The 21,880-nt window shown below is 52.4% G+C and overlaps 2 protein-coding genes across 8 annotated transcripts; both read right to left on the bottom strand.

Moving 5' to 3' along the window:
• Positions 1-4,714: 4,714 nt before the first annotated feature.
• On the bottom strand, positions 4,715-9,333 carry FAM174C (family with sequence similarity 174 member C). 3 transcript variants are annotated; one of them, XM_058821116.1, is made up of 3 exons: positions 9,075-9,333; positions 8,360-8,521; positions 4,715-7,501 (listed from the first exon to the last, which is right to left on the bottom strand). In XM_058821116.1, the coding sequence occupies exons 1-3, from the start codon at positions 9,326-9,328 to the stop codon at positions 7,498-7,500; spliced, it is 420 nt and encodes a 139-aa protein (XP_058677099.1). In that variant the 5' UTR covers positions 9,329-9,333; the 3' UTR covers positions 4,715-7,497. The 3 variants fall into 3 exon arrangements, with proteins under 3 accessions (XP_058677099.1, XP_058677101.1, XP_058677100.1); XM_058821118.1 differs by having other exon boundaries at positions 8,360-8,476; XM_058821117.1 differs by lacking the exon at positions 4,715-7,501 and having other exon boundaries at positions 8,356-8,521.
• A 1,937-nt stretch (positions 9,334-11,270) lies between these two features.
• On the bottom strand, positions 11,271-15,911 carry CIRBP (cold inducible RNA binding protein). Of its 5 annotated transcripts, none has more exons than XR_009275745.1 (8): positions 15,800-15,911; positions 15,039-15,147; positions 14,835-14,941; positions 14,202-14,340; positions 14,028-14,112; positions 13,858-13,922; positions 11,510-11,605; positions 11,271-11,399 (listed from the first exon to the last, which is right to left on the bottom strand). XR_009275745.1 is itself a non-coding variant. In XM_058820880.1 (7 exons), exons 2-7 carry the CDS (start codon positions 15,139-15,141, stop codon positions 13,486-13,488), a joined length of 516 nt encoding a protein of 171 aa, XP_058676863.1. In that variant the 5' UTR covers positions 15,142-15,147; positions 15,800-15,911; the 3' UTR covers positions 12,749-13,485. The 5 variants fall into 5 exon arrangements, 3 of the variants coding, with proteins under 3 accessions (XP_058676863.1, XP_058676860.1, XP_058676862.1); XR_009275746.1 differs by having other exon boundaries at positions 11,510-11,602; XM_058820880.1 differs by lacking the exons at positions 11,271-11,399; positions 11,510-11,605 and adding an exon at positions 12,749-13,502.
• Between the last annotated feature and the right edge of the window lie 5,969 nt (positions 15,912-21,880).

Here is a 21,880-nt window from a genome sequence, read left to right as displayed (position 1 = left end):
GAACAATGAAATAATTGGGATTATTTTAAGTACATGAGGTTTTATTCTTTTAAAGAGCAGGAGTAATTAACCACCTGAACGTAACAGCAGCGTAGTGGGGCAGAGTGAATGCTCCAGGGAGGGGCTGGAGCCTCTCCAGGGAAACCTTTTGCCTTCACCTCACAGGGAGCAGGACAAACCTCCTGGTGCTCTGCAGGGGCTGAGCATAACCCTGGAATGGACTCTTCTGTCTGCAGAGCTGAAATCTCAACACCCTCATTTCCAAGCTCTGAACTGTGTGGCACATGGAAGCACTTTGAGAATATCCAGGTGCTCCCAACAGCAATTCCTGGGGATTCCAGCGTGGCAGGAGGGAATCACACTGGCATTGGGAGATGCTTCAAATGGGAGAGAGAATGAGGAGGGTGTCCAGACACCAGTTCTGTGCCATTTCTGTTCCATTTCAGTGTCATTTCTGTTCCATTTTCCCAGCACTGGATGTGACCCATCACCCCCATATTCCCCATGTTAAGTAAAGCAACTGGTAATTGTCTACAAAAATTGTTTTCAAACACCTCTCCATGGGCAGAGGTTCTCCAAGCCCTGCTGAGACAGGATCTATTCAGATCCACAGCAATCCCACAACCCATGGAAGTGCTTCCAGCAAAACAGACCTAAAATCCTCTTTTTCTGGCAATTCCAGCCCATGGGTGCATGGAAGTTCCATCCCCCCAACAGGTACCCCAGCTTGTGACTTTGATCCAGCACTGTGAGAAGCAAACATGAGATTGAAACATCTAAGATATTGTCTCCAATTTAATTTTTGGGCTGTTCCCCCCCTTCCCACTGCAATTGCACGTTCAGGAGCGCAGAGCCCCTTTCATGTTTACTTATCCTTAGATTGCAAAAATTGTCATGCGAATTCCTTCTCCAATTAGCTCTGGTACTCAAAAATAAAATATTGTTCTGTTGCTAGCACAGTTCTGATCATTCCTGTCCTTTATACTTTTATTCCCCAGAGTCACTTGAAAAGCGGACGCTCCTTCCTCCTCCCCTGCAAAGCCCCCCTTGGAAAATTTTTAAAACAAAAAACAAGCAGCAATTCTAAAGGAAAGGCTTTGGTGGCTGAAGTGCCACTTCCATTCACCTTTCCATGATGGAAGGGAAAAAATAAAGATCAGAAGGAGGATTTAGACAAAAAGCCAACTAAGTAAAGGTAATTTCTGATACGGGAAAATCTGCTTGTTGTGTGGAGGTGCTTTGTTGAGGGGAACAGAAGAGACATCAGAGACTCTGCAGCAGGTTTGCGAACATCCCCAGCTTCCTTCCCAATGTGCCAACCCAGAGACACATTTTGGAATGCCAGTGTCCATGGGATGAAGGTGAGGAAGACCACCCAGCCCCTGCCCACAATGAGGGGGACAGAGCCAGAGGAGAATTGTGAGTGCAGCTGAAAACGTTTATGGGGAAATTCCAAAACCATCCAAAGCCACACCAAGAGCCACCCAGTGAGTGTGTGAGCAATAAATGGGACAAAATTTGTGACACCTTCCCCTGACCACACTCATCTGCTCACCCAACCAGGGCTTGGCCCCAGTGAAAGCCTGGTGTGTCCATGGGGACAAACCATGACCAAGAGCTGCCCTGGAGATATTTCCAGTTTGGGTTGGAAGGACCTTAAAGCTCATTCATTTCCACCTCCTGCCATGGGCAGGGACACCTTCCACCAGATCAGGTTCTTCCAAACCCCATCCAAACCTGGCCTTGGTTAATGCCACCTAAAAAACCCTAAGGTTCATTTGGTACTGAAGAAATGCGGTGACAAAGAAGTCCAAAATCCATGAATGGAGTATCCTTTCTATATTCTAAATTTCTAAAATATCCTTTCTATATTCTAAATTTCTAAAATATCCTTTCTATATTCTAAATTTCTATATTCTAAAATATTCTATAGTTTTCTCTTTTTCATCCTTGGGGTGCTGGAGGGATTTGAACCATCTCTTCTCCCAGAGAGTGACCAGAAAAATAACACACAGACTGCTGTAACACATAAAAACACCAAAAAAAAAAAACCCAAAATAAAACAAAAACCCACCAAAACCTAAAAAAACCCCAACTTTAGACACAAACCCTCATTAAAAGCAGGGGACAGCGAGTGAGAGAAGAGACAGAAGAGCTCAGCAGTGCTTCCTCCCCGGGCTGTGCCGCAGAGGTGATTTCGCACTCCACGGAGCGCGGCGTGAGGAGCTGCAGCAGCAGCAAACAGGCTCTGGAATCAAAAGAGCTCCCTGGCACTCCACCGGCCCCGCAGCTCCCATTCCAGGCAAAGGAAATTTGCATCCAAAGCATCAAGAGCACTTTACCTCGAGTTTAAAATAAATTCCAAGCAGATCCATGCCGCCAGCTTGTGTTTGTGACTGGAATCCCAGCCAGCGCCAGCCGGAGCCTGGCCCCGTTGAGAGCTGGGGAAGAGGGGATGGCACAGAGCAGGGAACAGGGATGAGAAGGGGACAGCACAGCTGCAGCTGGTCCAGCACCAAGGGCCACAGCAATTAGTGCTAATTGGGGTAACAGCCCCCTGAGCCTGAAAAGGAACAAGCACTCGGTTCACATCCTGCGGCAGCTCCCAGCACCACACACAGACGGAGCTTGGAAGCACAAAATAATGGAATTTTTTTGGAAAAGACCCCTGAAATCATGAAGTCTAACTATTCCCCCCAGCACTGCCAAGGGCACCATTAAACCATGTCCCCAGGTGCCACACGCAGGAGTCTTCTGAACACTTCCAGGGATGGTGACACCACTACTGAGTCAGGCTGGATCCCTTCCTTTTGGGGAAGGAATTTTCCCTCATATGCAATCTAACTGGACATGGTGATGGTGTCCTGCCCATGCTGCTGCACAGGGAATGCTCTCTGTTAGTTCATTAGCACTGCAGTTAATTTGGCCCAGGAAAGCTGGGTGCCCCCAGGGTGATGCTGTTCATGTCTGGGCTGGAGCTGGTGGCATCACTCCATCAAACCAGGGCATCCTGGAACCTTGCAAGGCCAGAATCATAAAAAGCTTTCCCAAACAAGTCCTGACAGGGCCAGGTGGAACCTGGTTCAAGTGGAGCTGGGGCAAGACACTCCCCTGAGACAGAAACCCCAACAGCTCCCCAGGAGCCACCCCAAAACCTGCTGTTCCCCCACCCTGATGCCAAAAGAGACAAAACCCCCAAAGGGCACTGCCAGCTCAGCTGCTGGAAGAAGCAGATTTGCCTTTCAAGGCACCAGGATTTATTTGCAGCTTCCCCAGGTGCCTGCAGTGCCCTGGCAGCTGAAAGTCTGGTCTGTGAGTGCCACCTACAGGGATCCCCTGTGCCCCAGCTCCTGGTGTGCCCTGACCCTGCTGCCCCCCAAAACCCCACCAGTAACGAGGGGAAATCCTGGAGCAAACAAAACCCTCCCAGCTCCTCCAGGACAGGGTGGCAGAGGGGGACAGAGAGAAAGTGGCTTCTGTTTTCTCAGTGCCACTGATGAGAAGCAGGTGTGAGTCAGGGAACGCCCTTGGGTTTGTTCTGGAATGAATTCCTGGCAGGGAGGAGCTGGGACATTCCCATTTCAGCCTGGAGGAGACTCAGGGGAGACTCCCAAGGGGCAGCTCCCATCTCTGCTCTCTGGGACAAGGGGCAGGAGCTGAGGGAAGGGCTGGAGCTGAGTCAGGGCAGGTTTAGGGTTGGATTTTAGGAAAAGATTCTTCCCCCTCGAGGATGCTCCCCAGGCAATGGTCCCAGCCCCAAAGCTGCCAAAACTCCAGAGGAGCACTTTGGAAGAACTCCAGTATGGACACTGCTCTCAGGGATGGACAGATTGGGGTTGTTGGGGTGTCTGTGCATCCCATCGAGTTGGACTTGATGATCCCTGTGGGTCCCTTCTGACTCAGGAGATTCCATGATTCTGTGATCCAGGGAAGAGCATCTCCTTCCTCACCTCCAAATGATCAAAATGGAACTTGGTTCTGCTGCTGTGCAGAAGCTGGAATTGGCCTCACAGCGACTTTATTTGGTCCTCTGTACAATAAAAGGGATTAATGTGAGAACAGGGAGAAAGGAGACTTCAGAAAACCGAAAGCAACCCAGAGATGACTGGGGAATCAGAGAGTCGCTGAACGATTTGAAAGGGACTTTAAAGCTCACCTCATTCCACACCTTCCATAGACCAGATGGCTCCAAGCTCAATCCAGCCTGGACAGGACACAAGGTGAGGAGCAGCCCTGGGAGCTCAGTGTCACTGCCCTGTGAGCAGGGGGAAACCCCAAGGACCCCATAAACCCATGAGTTCACCAGAGCAGCCTCATCCCACAGGCTCAGCAGCCCATGCACACAGCAGGGAGGGATGGGTGGGCTGGAATTCTTTATTCCAGTGGTTCCAAGTACAAGGGAGGGGATGCTGCAATGACAAGAAAACCATGGATCAATACCATGGCTGTTTAAAGACAGAGCAGCAGCTCCAGGAGGGCGAAACACGAGCTGCTCCTTGGGGAGTTCACACAACAATGTACTCAAGTGCTGTTTATTGACTCCCACCACAGGCAAAGACCCTGGCAGGGCTGCAGGTCCCATCCCAGGCACAGAACAAAACCAGCAGAGCTGATCTCACCCTTCTCCCATTGATCCCATTAACCCTGCAGATGAAACCCCAGTCAGTTTGGGCAGCCCAGAAAGCCTCCAAGATAACAGAGGGATTACGTAAACTTTGGAAAATTTGGTTTAATTCCGAGCAGACTGTCGTAGTCACGACGCACACAGGTGGTGACTGTTGCAGGTTGTGATCCATTGGCTCTTTTTGGCGGGATGAGCAGGAATCCTGCAGACCAACAGGCTCATGGAACCTCCACCAACACCCTGAGGCATCCAGGAGAAATAAAAGTGCAACAGTGCCTGGTGAAGCCTCAGCCTGCCCAGGACCAGGCACAGGTGGGTCTGTTTGCATTCCTGTGTTTAGCATGAAAAACAACTGGAAATCTGAAGATCCAACTGGGGCAAAGAGACCTAAAACAAGGGTATCAAATACACATGGAGGAACTGAAAGAGTCATGGAAGGAACACCTGAACTGCTCCTTTGTGGAAATGTCACATGAGGTGTTCAAAGCTGCTGTTATTTGCAGGATTCACCCCAAACCCCCCTGGCACTGCTCACACTGCAGAAGTGCCAGATCCAGCTGATTCTTCCCAGAGAAATGGATCATGCTGAGCATCCCAAGGAGTCTCAGATCTGTCACTTGGGTTTTCTCCTCCTAGAAAAGGTCTCCAAGGGCTCAGAGCACAGCAGGGATGGAATGTCACAGCCTGCAAAGGGCAAACCCAGATGCCAACTGCTGCTGAGGGGCAGCATGGAAGTGGAAACAGCTTCACAGGGTCCCTGACTGCAGCTCCAACCTGTCTGCAGCCCAAGACCAGGACAAGTGACAGCCCCACAAGCACCTTTGTACCCTGCACCCCTTAAAGGTGGCCAGGAGGACTCTGAAAACGTGGAAGTAGTGTAGAAATTCCAGGTTGGCACATCAATTTCTTTCCCAGGCACCTCATCACCTGCTCCATGCCTTTCCCTGCTCAAACACAAACATCTGTTCCAGCCAAAATTAATTGCAGCAGAATTATTTTCAAGGCAAGACCTACTGCTTGAGGTTCCCTCTGATCTGAATAATTTAACATTAAACAAATGCTCCACTCGTGTGAGGTGAGGAAAGTTGAGAATTGCAAACCCCAGCTGCCCAACAAGAGGGGAGCTTAAGGAATGCTCCAGGTGAAGGAGGGATGAGGAATGTGTGGGTCAAACACTGAGCATGGCAGTGGGACAGTCAGGCTCCAGCAGCACAAGGAACAACTTTTCAAAGAGATTAAAACAGCCAGGGAATTTTACCAGCACATGCAGCCCTGCAGGATGAAGAAAGATCTTCACAGAGCTCAAATCATCCCCAGGGAAGCTGATCCAGGTGGAGCCATCCCAGCAATCCCCACATGGAACCTCTGCCTGCTCCCACAAGGCAGGGAACACCTAAAATAGGTGTGAAACGATCAAAACAACAGGAAAATGGGGCACATGCAAGAGCTGTGTGCACATGGCAATGTTATTAAAAAAGTATATGTGTGTATTTTAAAATCCTTTGTGCACATGTGAGACAGGGCTGCCACGAGGGTGGGATTTCTCCAGGAAACCTCACCTGTCCTGACAGACCAACTGCTGCTTGCACAGGATCACAGCACTCCCTCAGCAGATCCTGCAGCATCTGGCAGCCCCCAGCCTCCCCCTGATCAGGATCAGCACATCCCTGTCCCTTCTCCAAGAGCCATCGGTGCCCCTGATCCACAGGGGGTTTGCAAGCCAAAGGAAAGGAGCCAGACATCCCAAAGATTCACCCTAAAGGTGAATATCCTCATTTTTCACCCTAAATGTGCCACAGGGACCCTCCCTGCCCGCAGGGTGAATCCCTCTGGTTCTCCAAAGGCACTACCAGCTTGGGGGGAAGTGGGATTGAAGGATGTGCTGCCAGTTTTCAAGGAAAGGCCACAGACAGAAGCATTGGTGAGCAGTTTTCACCGATTTAGCAGCAAATCCACCCAAAAAACACCTCCTGAGACATTCACCTTTGGTCCTACACAATCAGATCCCAAATATCCACGTAACAATGGGCTGCAGGAGAGATGCCAGCTGAGTACCAGCCAAGGGAATGAAACTCCAGGGTCCTTGAGAGGAGAGAGCTCATCCAGGGCTGCCCTGAATCACAGTCAGGAGGGGTTGGGGTCCCCCTTTTCCAGTCATCAGCTGCTCCAAGACACTCCCTGGCTCACATCTGGCTCTTCCTCAGGTATCCAGAGCTTGGCAGATGTCACACGTGTCCCTGGTGAGCTCACAGCTGGGGCTGGGCAGTGTCCAGGCATTCCCAGCCCTTTTGGAGAAAGATTCCTTTGGGTTTTGGCCCCTTTCATTTCTGTAAACCCATGAATGACCTGGATTATCCCAGGAATTGCCAATCGTGCAAAATGTAACTCGTTTAACTCCTTCCCAAAGCTGCTCTGTCTGAGCTATCACCCTCCCACCCCCGTTCCTGTAACAGAGCCAGAGCTCTCACAGCTCCTCCCAGAAGCTGATTACAGAGACACTTCCCAAAGAAGTAACCTGATATTGCATGAAGGAAAGAGGATCAGCCTGGAGAAGGGATCTGATGCTTCCAGGGCATGGAGAGAAGGGTATGAGGCACAGGGGCAGCTCTGGAGCTCAGATTTCAGGTGTTGAAAATCACCCAAGAGCATCTCCTTTACCTCAAGCCTTTCCCCATGCAGTGAACAGCTCCCATCTTTACCCAGAAATGTCCCCAAAAAATGCACGTGAAGAAAACAGGTTTGGTCCCCTCTCCCCTGCCCCAGCTATGGAAGGGCTCAGACTGTTAGTTAAGTAAGCAGATAGAAAACTTGAGCACTAAAGATTCCACTGGGATTGGACCCTCCATCATTCAGTCAGTGCCACTGGTCCTGAATCATCTGGAAAAAAAAAGGAGACACCCAAAATTAGGGAGAGCTGAGGTGACATTCCCTGAGGTGACATTCCTTGAGGTGACAATCCTCCTCAGCTTAAAACAACCTCCCCAGAAATCAAACTTTGGGATGTGAACACAATGATGGGAAAGCAGGAATGGATATCCCTGATGGGACTGGGAGTTTGAACCGTGATGAGACCTGGAAGCAATTCCCAAAATGAAAAAAAGAAAACCCAAAATAAACCAGGAATTTTGCTGGGAAAACAGGAATGCATATCCTGATGGGACTGGGAGTTTGAACCGTGATGAGACCTGGAAGCAATTCCCAAAAATGAAAAAAGAAAACCAAAACAAACCAGGAATTTTGCTGGGAAAACAGGAATGCATATCCCTGTGAGACTGGGAGTTTGAACTGTGATATGAGTTGGAAGCAATTCCCAAAATGAAAAAAAGAAAACCCAAAATAAACCAGGAATTTTGCTGGGAAAACAGGAATGCATATCCTGATGGGACTGGGAGTTTGAACTGTGATATGAGTTGGAAGCAATTCCTAAGCTGAAGGGAAAAAAGAAACAGGAATTTTTGTTTCTCTAACACAGGGAGGCCCAGACTGGGCACAGGGGCTCTCCCAACAGCTCCATAACCCCACAAATAACCCTGTCAGTGAGACTTTCCTGGGCCAGAAAACGAGGAAAAGTGAGATAAATCCGTGTGCCAACACAGAGACCACACACAGGCGCTTTAATTTATGCAGATCTGGTTGTAGGAGCTGTGCCAGAGCTCCCACGGCTTTGGGAAAGGAGCCTCAGCCCCTTGTGAGGAAAAGAGCAACACAAAAAAACCACACAAAATGCTCCCTCACCGCCTCAGGTTCCGGCTTTCAAACACGGTGTCCTCGTCGCTGTCGAGAGAGCCCAGCTCGATATTCTCGTCCTGGCTCGACAGCAGCCCGTACTTCTTCCTCTGGGGCTTCTTCAACCTGAAATGAGTTTTGGGCTCGTTTCTGGGGCCCTCGGACCTGGGGCTGAGCGACACGGAGAGCGCAGTGAGTGAGCCGCTGTCCCCACCCAGCGGGTGGCTTTAGCGGAGATGGTTTAGCGCTAATTACCTCGGGTAATTAACAGCGTGAGGGATTTACAGCGTGTTTTGGACTCGCTGCCAAAGGGATGCGCTGGGGAAGCAGAGCTCTGGCTGGCAGAGGGAGGGAGAGAGGGGGATTCAGGGAAAATGGGCACAAACCCAGGGATTAGGAGCGGAATTGGGACAGGGACACCGTGACCGGCTTCGGGGGACCCAGAGCAAGACCGGGACCGGCAGGGAAACCGGGACAAGCAAGGACAGTGCCACAAGCAAGGGGGACTGTCCAGGACCAGGACAATCAGGGTGACATCCCCGACCACGGTGAACCAGGACTAGCAGGGTAGAGAACCTCAGAACCGGGACAAGCTGGGACACAGCCCGGGATAACGGGAACGGGAACCAGCGGGGACACAGCCCCGGGTCAGGGGACACCGGGATGGGGACAAGAGCAGGAGCAGCAGAACACGGATACAGCCCCGTCCCCGCCTTGCACTCACCGGAACGCCCGCAGCATGAAGTAAAAGGCGGCCAGCGCCGACAGAGCGCTCAGCACATACACGGCGCGCCTCAGCACCGGCAGCCCCGACCCCACCGACAGCCTCGGCCCGGACTCGTGCTCCGTTCCCGACTGCGTCTCGTTCCGTGTGACCGCCCGCGGCGGCTCCGTGCTGTTCCCCGGGCTGGGGGCGGTGGCGCGGCCGAGGCGCGGGACGAGGAGGAGGAAGATGAGGAGGAGGAGGAGGCGCGGCATGGCCGGGCCGGGGCGGCGGAGCGGGAGCGGCGGCCGCAGGAAGGCGCCGGGACGGTGCGCGCGGCTCAGGCCCCGCCCGACCCCCGCGGAACCGCTCGCGGGTTCCGGGGCTGCGCCGTTCCGGGCCGGCCGTGATCCGCTCACGGAGCCGCCGCGGGGCTCCGACATTTTGCCCTCGGGGTTGTTATTGCTTGCCCTCGGGAGCTGCGTGCCCCTCGGCGGGGCCGCCATTTCTCCCTCACTGCAACACCCCGTCCGTCACAGACGCCATTTTCCGCTCAGGGTCATCCTTCCTCTCTCAGGGTTGCCGTTGCTCTTTCGGGGCTCTCATTCCTCCCTCAGAGCCGCCATTTCCCCCTCAGGGTTGTCCCTCCTCCTTCAAGGCCACCACTTTCCCCTGAGGGTCATCATTTCTCCCTCAGTGTGGCCACTTCCCCCTCATAAAAGGATCTTTTCCCCGAGGGTCACCATTTCCCCCTCATAACAGGACCTTCTCCCCCAGAGCCGCCATTTCCCCCTCAGGCTTGGCCCTCCTCCTTCAAGGCCACCATTTTTCCCCGAGGGTCATAATTTCTCCCTCAGTGTCGCCATTTCCCCCCTCATAGCAGGATCTTTTCCCCCAGGGTCATCATTTCTCCCTCAGTATCCCCCCTTTCCCCTCATAGCAGGACCTTCTCCCCGAGAGCCACCATTTTCCCCTCAGGGTTCTCCTTCTCCATTCAGGGTGGCCATTCCTGCCCTATGGTGAACACAGATGGGAACAGGAGCATTTTGAGCATTCCAAGAATTTCTATCCCCCATTTTTCCCTCTGCAGACACTTCAGGCTGAGCAGGGCTCAGTCACCGCCCTTCAGTCCTGCTCCACTTCCCCATTTTTCCTCAAGGAATGGCTCAAGCTGCCTGGACACATAGGGTTTACTTTAAAAAAAAAGGGCATTTTGGTTAAAACTGGGTCACCCAAGCTCACATCAGACCCTTGGCACCCAGACACCTTCCCAATGACGCCACTGGGTTCCACATCCAGCCCCTGGCTCCAGTGATTCCCTCACCCATCCCAACAAGACATCATTAACTCAATGCCATAATTAGTAATGCTAAAAATAACAGCACCTTCAACCAGGCTATTTTTGCACCTGTTCATTATTTCTGTTTGCATCTAAGCATCCTATTTAGGAAGGTCTTACAAAGCATTATTTTTAAGTATTTTCAGCCTGAATTCATTTCAGCCTCACCTGACTGCATTTTTATCAGCAAAGACTTCACACACTCCTCAGCTTTCATTGTATTTAATACCCTCCTGCATTAACATGCAAAAAATCCTCACTGGTGAATTGCTCCATACAACCCCCAGAAGTGTGTCATGGCTGATTGCTTTTTTTAAATGCTGTTCACTTAGATAAATTGAAAGAGGTTAGAGGAGGAAAAGTAGGTTTTGTGAAGTGAGCTCTGTAATCCCCTCCTGCAGGCAGGAATGTCTGGAGACTCCTATCAGTGGAAAATGGGGAACTGATGGCTCTTGGGCAGCAAGTCCTCAGGGCTCCTGACTGAGCCCATCACCAAATTCTGAGTTTATCAGTTAAAAAAAAAACAGGGAGAAAAGGGCAGGATGAAGCAATCAGCTCTTCTCTAACACAAAATAAAAAGGGAAGGAGCAGCTGAGATCAAAAACTCTTACCCTGCAATCTCCTGCCAGAAACACATTCAGAGTGTCAGCCTCTCCCAGCATTATTGTATTAATCCTCCTCATCACTGAGCTGCCACATTTTTGGGATTTAATTTGCAACAAGACCTCATTGCCTGTGAGGATCACACATCAATCTGCTTGGAGCAGAATGCGTCTACCTCCAAGCACCACAGTGGTGGTTTGCTCCGTGCACCAGGACAAATACTTTAGCCAAAAACATTCTGTTTCCCACAAAAAGTGCCACAGAGATTTGTTTTTCCACATTTCAGTGTTTTATTCTGTCTTGACTGATCTGGTTCATGTAAAAATGAGCAACACCACTGCTTTGAGCTCTTCATCTCCTCACTCCAGGGTCTATCCTTCTGTCTTCTCTGACGTGTTTCAGTGCTGAAACAAAACGGACACAAGAGAATTAGAAGGTTGGATAAAGGAATGGAAGAGGGATATGGAAGAGGGAAACAGACAAAAAAAAAAAATCCTCAGGAGAGGGATGTTACCTGGTTGGCAAACTTGCTGCAGCATCCCTGGAACGCAGCTCTGGTCGCTCAGGATCCGCTGGGCCTCCGAGGCGTGTGCCGGGTCCCTTCAGCCTGCTAAAGCAGAGAGGCATTAACAAAGAGCCCAGGGCAGAGGCTGCTCTTGCCCCCAACCTCCCCACACAGCTCACAGCGCACGAGGGTCTCACAAGCCATCGCTGAACCCATCACACCACAAAGCACAGTCTGGGAAAAACTGTTCCGGGCCGGCTGCTGCCCGTGCTCAGCCAGCCCATGGATTGGATCCCCCTAAGCAGAGAGTTAACACTTGGACATGGCTGCTTAGGAAGTGTGGGCCATGGGAAAAAGTTAATGGCAACAAGTAGGATGGCAAAGAAAGCTACAATTAAAGTGAGCAACTTAATGAAGTCTAGGAAGAGTCTCAATAGATGAACACATATCGAGTCAGGGAGTTCGTTCCAATCTTGCTTCCGTACCTACAGCAAGACACGGCTGCATGCCCAACTCTGATCTGTGGAACTCAAGGTGTGCCACAAGCCAAAGGTTGCATACGGCATGGGTTAACGTTTTTCCAGCAGCTGACCAAAATTGTCAAAAGGAATATTTCACAGGTACATTAGACTTTCAAATGAGCTCTCAACAAGAGGAAGGATGCGGACATGAGCAAAAGGAGTTACCTCGAATTACAGGACTATTTCCACATATGAACTAGCCAAGAGAGCAGCTCTCGTCTCAGAGGTTTCTGTTGGAGGCACAACACTTCTTTTCTCCAAGGACACTGCAGTTTCCATTTGCTAGCAAAGAATTCTTAGAACTTGTAAGCAATGACACAGCTAAGCTAAGCCCGGCATTCCCCTACATCGCACACGCGCTCGGCACGCAGGGAACAGCCCAGGGACTACAGCACTTGGCTCTTCTCTACAGCTTCCCAGTGTAACCTACAGCAGCTTTGCAGGACACATCCATCATCCTTCCTAACATTCCAACTGCACTTCGCTCCTAGCACGCCCTCAGTTTGTACTTCCAGCCTCTACAGACAAGGTTTGACTACTTTATGTGAAATTTCTTGGCCAATTCAGATGTCAAGACCGATTTTAGGATTAAAATTCCAGCACGTCCGGGCAATCGTCCGGCCAGCTCTGCCACTGTCCCTAATCTCCTCCTCTCGCTCCCAAGACTGTTCTTCATCTCCAAGGGTTGTGTTGTGCAATGAAATGTAAATGTCAGGAGCAGAGTTCATTTCAGACGGTCTTTTAATAGGCTTCGTAAAGCCAAAGAAAACTGTATACAGGAATCCTTTACCACTTCAAATACAACAGCAATGGAATATGCATATTTCTTCCAGTAAAAAAGGACAATATAAATAAACATTTTCAAGAACCTCTTTATGGTTTGCAAGTCTAGTTCTGGGTCATTTACATCATTACAACAGTAAAAATACCGTTATGCGGGTTGAACATACAAGCACGTTTCTCTTTAGATATATCAAGGTGGTTTGCCTTCCAACGGAACCCAAGCTGCATTCCTACCTTGCTACACTAAAGGAATGTTACAAAAGACGAAGGTAATGCACTTGAAAAAAAAAAAAAGGAAGAAAAAAAAGTCCACAGCTTGTTCAGCTTCTAGTGAACATTGGTACAAGGTCCTTGCTAGCTCAAAAGAAACTGAATTGGGGCCCCAACTTAAAAAAAACAACCAAAAACGAACACCTTGGCTCATTCATGGAGGATAAAATAAAATCTGAAGTGCTTTCAAAAAAGATTAAAACCACTTGAAAGCAGAGCTTTCTCCAAGACAGTCTAATCAGACAGTCTTGTCTCAGAAGCTGCCAGGCTGTGTATGACAAGATCAGAACTGATAATACTACAAAAGTGAAAATACAAGTAGATGTACTACACAATAACCATTTCAGCGAAGCTCCAAAAATCTTTATAAATACAGCCATTGGAAGGACGATCTTGAGTCAGGAAGGATTTTTACTCGTTGTGTGTAGCTGAGGACAAGAAGCAGGCACAATTGTAAAGGCACTGAAGCAAAGACAAGTTCCAGCATTTTACTCCCTTTGCATTATTCCAAGGCTACGGCTACTTGGCTACTGAGATCCCCCACCCGCGGGTCAGTGCGTTAGGGCAGCCGAGTTTGGGCTCCAGGAACACCTTTTCTTTTTTTTTTTTTAACACTTGCTTTGCCTTAGATCCGAGCAACTCCTGCACATGCATTAAATTAGAATCTCCCGGCACCACCACACGTCCACAGCCTGAGCCTGCCCCAGCTGCAGGCTCGGGCTCAGCAGGTTCAGAGCTCCTACAGCACACGGACTCAGCGCTCCCGCTCGAAGCACGACTTACCGTAACTGTCGTAGCTGTCTCTGTAGGAGCCTCCTGAGTTCCTGTCTCCATAGCCACCTTGACTCCTGCAGGACAAACACAACTTGCTTTACAGCTGCTCAAATCCTCCTCTGCTGCTTTGAGCCCCACCACAGCTTCCCCACCACCCCTGGTGCTGGCAGAGCCCTTACCTGCTATTATAGTAGTCTCTGGAGCCGTTATAGCCTCCACTTCTGGAATCAAATCTGCTGCCGCCATAGCCTCTGTCTCCACCTCCTTAGAAATACATGGAAATTAGGTTTTTTAACCATTCTGACAAATGACACCCCCCATGCAGACATTATGAGTGACCCCCATGCACTCACCTCTGGAGAAGCCACGGCCCCGGCCTCGGCCCCCGCGGAAGAAGCCCCGGCCCCCCGAGGACCCCCCTCTGTAGCCACGGGATCTGTTCTCTGAGGACTTCCCAGCCTGGTCAACTCGGATCTGACGCCCATCTACAGACTAAAACACAACCACAGTTAGCCAGACTGAAATAATTAAATAGAAAGCACACGTAGAACAAGTTGCATGCCTTCTAAGTTGGCTGAACAGTGCCACGACTCACTGCTTGTGAAATAAATAAACATCTATTCCATGCCACAATTAAATCAAGTAGGCAAAAAACTGATATATTATGGAATATTATTATAATAGTCTATATTTTATTACAATATTATATATTATATACAGGAATGCTTATAAAGTCATATCTCAGTCATGCAGACCCCACAATGGAACTTTTTAGTTTTACTCCTAGTACATATATATATACACATATATGTATGTTCTTTTACATATTAACTCATATAGCCGAATTTTTCCCATATACACCCATATAGTCTCATCTAAAATACTAGCATTAATCTATTTTTTCACACAGCCTGAACAGGAGCACACACCTCTGATTCTCTTCCTGCACTATGAGAAATAAAGAATCAGCTCCAAGGCCTCCTCACCTTTCCGTTCATGGCCATCATCGCATCTTTTGCATCATCGATATTTTCAAAAGTAACAAAGCCAAAACCTCTGGATCTCTGAGTCTCTCTGTCTTTCACCACCACGACTGTGAAAAGGAAAGACAGGAAATAAAAACCCATCAGCACCAGGGAAATTTAAAAGACTTAGGGAAAGTATCTCCCATCGTGGCTCTGCAGCCTCACCTTCAGAAATCTGTCCGTATTTAGAGAAGACTTGCTCCAATGACTGCTCATTGGTGTCGAAACTGAGCCCGCCGACAAAGAGTTTTCCCTCATCTGACGCCATTCTGACCTGCCAAACCAACAGAACCGAGTCAGCGACTCAAAAAACCCACACAATCCCCACGAGGTCTGAAACAATAAATCCTTTTAACACCACCTATAACAACACTGATGTGATCGCACACTCCCGGACGCCTGATGTGGTCCTCCAGTCTTACAAGGGGTCTCCCTCAGGGAGAGCGGGATCGAGGGCCCAGCTGGGGCTCCGCAAGGCTCAGGGCCAAGGGCAGGTGAGCAGCATTGGGACCGGGCCCCGGTAGAACCCGCGGCCGGGTCGGGTCCCGCCAACCCCCGGGAGGGCCCCCGGTACCGGCCCCTCCGTGCCCAGCGCGCATGCGCGCCCGCATCGCCCCCTACCGGCCTGGCCTGGGCAGCGCCGCCCGCCGCCCCCTCCCTCCCGCCCGCCATTTTGCACGGCCGAGGCCCGTCGCCATTTTGTTTCCGCGCACGCCTTTCCGCCCGCCGCGGCCCCGTCCCCCACTCGGCCCAGACCGGCCCGCTCCGCCGTGTCCCCCGTGCCTGCAGAAGGCACCGATCGGTGGGTCCGGAGCCGCGGCCTAGCCTCCCGCGGGACCCGACCCTCTGCCCCTGGGACACGGCTCCGCTCACTGCGGACCACCCGGCCCGGTGCGGTCGCGGCCGCCCCGCGCGACTGCGCTCACCGATAGCCGGGCGGTGCGAGGTCCACACAACACTTCAAAGCTTCAGCGAAATGTACGGCGAGCCTGGCGGGGCGGCGCCTTATAAACCCCCGCGCCTCATCCCGCCTATCTTATGAATATGCAGATAAATCCCGCCGCAAGGAGGGGCGATACGTCACCAAAGCGCTGCCGCCGCTGCCCCACCTGATTGGGCGGGATTTCATTAATATTAATGAATCACGGCGGGGGCGATAGTAGGGGCGCGCAAACAAAACCACAGCGTGGCCCCGCCCTCTCCACCCACGCGGGGGCGGGGCGCGAGGAACGGCTCCCATTGGCTGCGCGCGCGGAGGCGGGCGGGGGCGCCCCTGTGAGAGGGAAGGAAGTGGAGGGCGCTGATTGGGCGGGGGGCGCGGTCGCCCCGCCCCTCTGGCTAAGTGGGCGTGTCCGGGCTGGCCCAGTTTCGCGCCCTTCTCGCACTGCGGCGGCGGCCGCAGACAAAGGGCCCCCTCAGGGGCTGCCGCCATCTTGGGCGCCGAGCGCTGCCCCCGGCCGGGCTCCGGCGGCTCCTCCCGCTGCGGCCCGGCCGGTCACCGCCCCGCTCGGGAAACCCGTCCTGGCCCCGCGAACTGGCCTCCTTCCTCGCTGTCCCACGGGGAATGATCCCTCTTTGCAGTGTTGTCTAACACGCACTTGGGAGATGATGGTGAGAAGTAGTCAAAGCAATAAAGTTTTCTTTAAAAATAAAAGTCTTTCATCAACCTCTTTTCCCAAAGATTGACATCTTTAAAAGCACATCCTGAGGTTTGACAAAGGTGAGAATGTCTTCAGCGCTAAAAACTTTGTGTTGAAAGAGAAAACTGGCAAAGCCAAAGATGTGTCTCAGCGAGAGGCTACGCAGCTTTGAAAGGCCGCAAAATAAAAATGGGGTTTCATACAATAACTACAATCTCATGTAGAAAAGTGTTTAGAAACATTGGAGGAGAAGAGATGCACGTGAATAAATAGATTGGAGAGGAGGAGATGGATGGGAGGGAATAGCAATGAGCAGGAAATGGGAAGGAAACGCGGCAAGAGAAGGAAACACGGCGTGGCTGTCACTGTGTGTGTCCTGTGACCAAGGACAGGACTGGACACATCAGGGGTCACTCTGTGTATCCCTGTCCCAGGCAGTACCAGACACCTTTGCTGTGCCTCCAGAAACTCCTTGTAATTCACGTTGCAGTTCACAGATGGAGTTTGCAGCCACCAGCCTCCATCCTTCCTTCTGTCCTTCCTTCCCAGTATTTCCAGTCTGAGCCAGGCTGCACAAAACAAAATCACTGGAGTACAGAAATCACCACTATTTGGTGACCAATTTCCAAACCAGGCACTGAGTCTGAGGAAAAACAAACCACAGGGAGATGCAAAGAAACCTGCCCACAACTGCTCATTTGAGTAGTGATCACCCATTCCCTGCCTCCCAGAGTGTGGAAATCAGGCTTTTCCTCCCTGGTTTGTTGTGATCCCTTTGGGATCTGCAGGAAAAGGGCAGTTTGCACATAGGTAATACAGTAATTACGAAACCCAGGGGCACCACATCTGTGGTTTTTCTGAGCTCACAGGGCCACAGGGACAGAATGCTGCCACCAAAGTGCTCAAAAGCACATAAAAACAGCCAATATTGACGACACACCAGGCCAATTTTATTATTTTCCTACTATGAAAAAATTTTACTCACTTTCCTAGGCCTGGAGGAGGGAGCAGACCCGTCTGCTGTTAGTGCAAATTGATTTTTGCCCTTCAAGAGAGGAAAAGATTCCAGCCCTGCAATCACAGGCACAGCATTTTGATTAAATTAGAGACCCATTAACGTGAGCGTTTCTGGTCTGTGATGAGGGTGGATAAAGCGACCTTGATGCACAGAGAGCCATTTTCCAGCCTGAGATGGTGAACATGCTCCAGATCACTCAGGGCAGGCATCAGCTGTGGATTTGACAATCCTCGTGGATATTCCACGATCAGGCTGCACACAGGGGCTGCTCCTCTGTCACCAGCCCAAGGGGCTCAGGGACATCCCTGCATGTCCCACAGGCTGGAAGCAGCCAGGCAGGCAGCTTGCACCACTCATTAGGGCAGTTAATTAAGCACTAAACAGCCCAAGATTAATCTCCTGCAGCACAAGGAACCTGGCCAGGGGTCCCAAACAGGCAACACCACGTAGGAGATGCAGAATTCACTCCTGTGTGAGTTCCAGACTGAGCACCCATGGGTGTTTTCCCTGGCTGAGCCCTAATTTCAGTCACCTGGATGTGGCTGTGAGCAGGGCTGAGTGACCCAATTTGTTAAAAGTGCCAGCACTTCCTCAGGGAGTGCAAATAAATGTTTGTGTGCACAGGTGCAGCCATGGGAAATGGTGAATCACCAGAGGCTGGAGGGAGCTCAGGGATCACCTGGAGCTCATTCAAGCAATCCCCTCACACATGACTGATGTTTTTATCACTTATTTTTTACAGCTTCCAAGGGCAGAGGTTGTAGGACTGAACATCCTGTTAATGATTTCCTGGAAGTTCTGCCTGTCCAGCAGAACACGGAAAGTGACAGGAGGAGTCCTGCCTTCATCCCGTGCCATTCCCACATCAGCATGAGCCTCTCTCCTGCCTCCAGCACATCCCACACCCGCCCAGCTCGGCCTTCTCTGGGGGTGCCCACCTTGCTGTGCTGTTTGTGGGGACCTTTCCCAATCCCTGCACTCATGGCACACACGGAATTGCCCAGAGCCTCGCAGCAGCTGAGCCCAAACCTGCTCGGCAGCCCCGGTACCTTGTGGGGGAGCCAAGGGCAGCCCCCGCCCCGGGCACTGCTCTGATGAGGTGCCCAAATCACCGAGCAGCTCCTCCGGGCCAGGGCTGGGGATGGGAGTGCTCAGAGGAGGGGAGGACGGAGCAGTGTGTGCCACATCTCCTCCACTTGTGGTGCTGTGCCTTACCCTGGGCAGTGAGTGCCACATCTCCTCCACTTGTGGTGCTGTGCCTTACCTGAGGCAGTGGGTGCCACATCTCCTCCTCTTCCTCTGCTGCTGTGCCTTACCCGGGGCTGGGAGCGAACAAAGCCCCCAGGCACCCCCCCTTCCCCCTGCATTCCTGCTCCAGAGCCTGGCAAAGCCCCTGGGAGCGTCCCCCCTGCTCCAGGCACAGCTCGGCACGCCCCTGCACATCCTGCAGGGCGCAAGAGCCGCCTCCTCTGCCTTTGTTTTTGCTGGGATTGCAGGAAAGGAGGGAATGTGAGGTCGGGCTGGAGCAGAGCTCGTGGCTGAGCCTCCACCCCATCCAACACCAAGGCTCCTTCCTGGTTTTCCCTGCAAGATCATCTTATACCAGGAGCAGAGAAGGGACACGGAGTCCTCAGTGTCCCCTCGTTGTCCCTGCCATGGGAACCTTCGCTGTCCCCACCGTGCTTTGCCCATGGCAGCCTTGGACCCTCGAGCAAACACCAAACCAGGGCTGGATCAGGGAACTGGCAGTCCCAAAGCGCCCCAGGGAAAAGAATATTCCCTTCTCCCTTACTTCTGTCCCCGAGGGAGTTGCTCATCCAGCTTTGCAGTTGGAAAGAAAAGCCCTGACGCAATGCCGCTGTTCCCATGGTGAGGAGCGCTTCCCTGTGACCGGGATTTACCGGGCTGCAGGACAAAGGCACCGGGAGCAGGGGGGGACAGGATCCGCAGGGATCAGATCCACGGAGAGCAGAAGGATTGGATCCACGGGGAGCAGGAGGATCGGATCCACAGAGAGCAGAATGATTGAATCCGCAGGGAAAAACAGGATGGGACCCACAGCAAAAAGGTGCAAGAGATCAGGGCTCAAGTTGCCCTTAGGCAGCATCAGGAAATCCAAACTGGAATATTAGGAAATGAGCTGAGGTCCGGGGGGATTCAGAACTGGAGATAGTGGTGCACTCAGCTGGAATCCGGGGAAATTCAGAGCTGGGAATGCCAGTGCACCCCGATTGAGGTCAGGGGGGGATCCAGGGTTGGGAATGCCGGGGCACCCCCGGCTGAGGCGAGGAAGATGGTGAAAATAAGCATGTGGTAACCATGGCAACCGTGTAGCTGCCTTGGCGCTGAGCAGCAGCTTTATCAGGGCTGGTGCTTCCCAGCCAGATTATGGAAAAGCAAATCTTGTGTGTCAGACTGTCCCTACCTGCCCAAACACGGCCAAATTTAGAAACAACTGCACACAGCATCTCCAGCAGCGGCCTCATCGCCCCCACAGCTCACGCTAAGGTGTTGCTGTGGGATTTTTGCCCTTTTCCTCCAGCACTCCCCGCTCACCAGCACAACATTCCAGCCACTGTCACACATGAATGCTTTTCCATCATAAACCCTTCACCTCCCAGCTCTGCCACACCGGACAGCCCAGCCATGCCACGGTCAACGTGGTTCACTCCCAGGATCCAAAACTGCCTGGAAAACCCAGATGGGGGCTGCCCAAGCTGCTTCCCCATGGGTGGCCTCTCTCCCACATCTGCCAGGGTCCCCCTGCACAGAAAGCAGCTGTTCTGGTGTGGGAAAAGCAGCAGCAGCAGCAGCACTGTGCTGTTTATTGCTCCCACCTTCCCTCCTGTCACCCTCCCGTCTGCATTAAGGACTCAGTTCAGTTATATAAGCACTCATTAATCATCATCTAAGAGTATTTGCAGCGTTGAGTTCTTAAGGGCAGGAGATGCTACCCAAGGACAGGACAAACAGCCTCTGACCGCCTGACACCGGGCGACCTTGCGGGACAGAGGGCTGGAGACGCAGGAAGGGTTTGGTTTATCACAGCCTGCAGGGGAAAAGCTGCCAAGAACTGGGAACATCGTATCCCTGCCCAGCAAGAGGTAAAGTACACACCGAGGGGGGCCAGCCCAGGTGTTGAGGGAAGCTGGAGCTTTTCCAGGCCCCTTGGGCTCCTCCATTCACTCCCTCAAGTGGTCACACTGCAGTTTGCTGCCTTGATTTGTGGTAGGGACGGTGGTCTCACATCCTTACAATACCACGCAGGGTGCGATCATCCAGCTGTCTCAGGGCTCCCCTGATATCCTCCCAGGACCCCAGTGTGCCCTCTGTGCCCTTCAGCAGGTCGCTGTGTGCTGCCGTTTCCCTGCAAGGGCAGATGAATCACCTTGAGCCCACATCCAGCCCCGAGTCACTTCACTGCCACGGGCACGGGGGGCTGGCCCGGCGGAACAGCCGCGCTTGCAGAAATCCCTGAACTGCAGCATCAACGTTTTTCCCCTGCCCAGAAGGTTCCCGCGCCCTCCTCGCATGAGCTCATCCTGCACCGTCCCCTTTCCGCGCCTCCCGTAACCCAACCTCTCCCAGCCCCGCTGCGGAGCAGGAATGAGACAGGAATGAGACACCACAGCCCAGCAGATTCTTGGCTCTCTGGGTCACTCTCTCCCCACTCTGCCTCTCGGGAGAGCTCCAAGTCATGCGACTCCTTCTCTTTTTTTTTTTTTTTTTCCCCCCTCGATGTGGGGGAACGAGTCGGGAAAGTTCCCCCGCTCTCCCCCCCTGGCACGGATCCGGATGGAGGCAGGTACAGGCAGCGCCCGTGCCTCCAGCAGCAGCACCACACCTGCCCTGGGAGCCGGGCGTTCCACAGGGCAAGGCCGGGATCCTGGCACTGCACAGCCTGGTGCCACCCAGCACAGCTGCCCTGTGACTCCTGGAGCAATCAGCTTTTTTGGGGGAGTTTGGCAAAGCTCCCCAAAAGACCCCCAGCACCCATTGGGATGAGCTGAAAGGGAGTGGAGGCTCCTCACTGCCACATCCCCGGGGTGGCAGTGCCACGTGGACCTGCACAGCTGGAAATCCTCCTCCCACCATCCCCAAAAGCAGCTCCCAGCAGCTTCCAGCTGCCCCAGAGAGCCGAGCTCCCCAAAAGCAGCTCCAGCAACTCAGAGCTGCCCCAGAAAGCCGAGCTCCCCAAAAGCAGCTCCAAGCAGCTGCCCCAGAAAGCCGAGCTCCCCAAAAGCAGCTCCAGCAGCCCAGAGCTGCCCCAGAAAGCCGAGCTCCCCAAAAGCAGCTCCAGCAGCCCAGAGCTGCCCCAGAAAGCCGAGCTCCCCCGGCAGCGCTGCCGT

The sequence above is a fragment of the Ammospiza caudacuta genome, chromosome 28, assembly GCF_027887145.1.
Source record: "Ammospiza caudacuta isolate bAmmCau1 chromosome 28, bAmmCau1.pri, whole genome shotgun sequence".
NCBI lineage: Eukaryota > Metazoa > Chordata > Aves > Passeriformes > Passerellidae > Ammospiza > Ammospiza caudacuta.
Note: the sequence above shows the minus strand (reverse complement) of the source record. Positions and strands in the feature narration are given on the sequence as shown.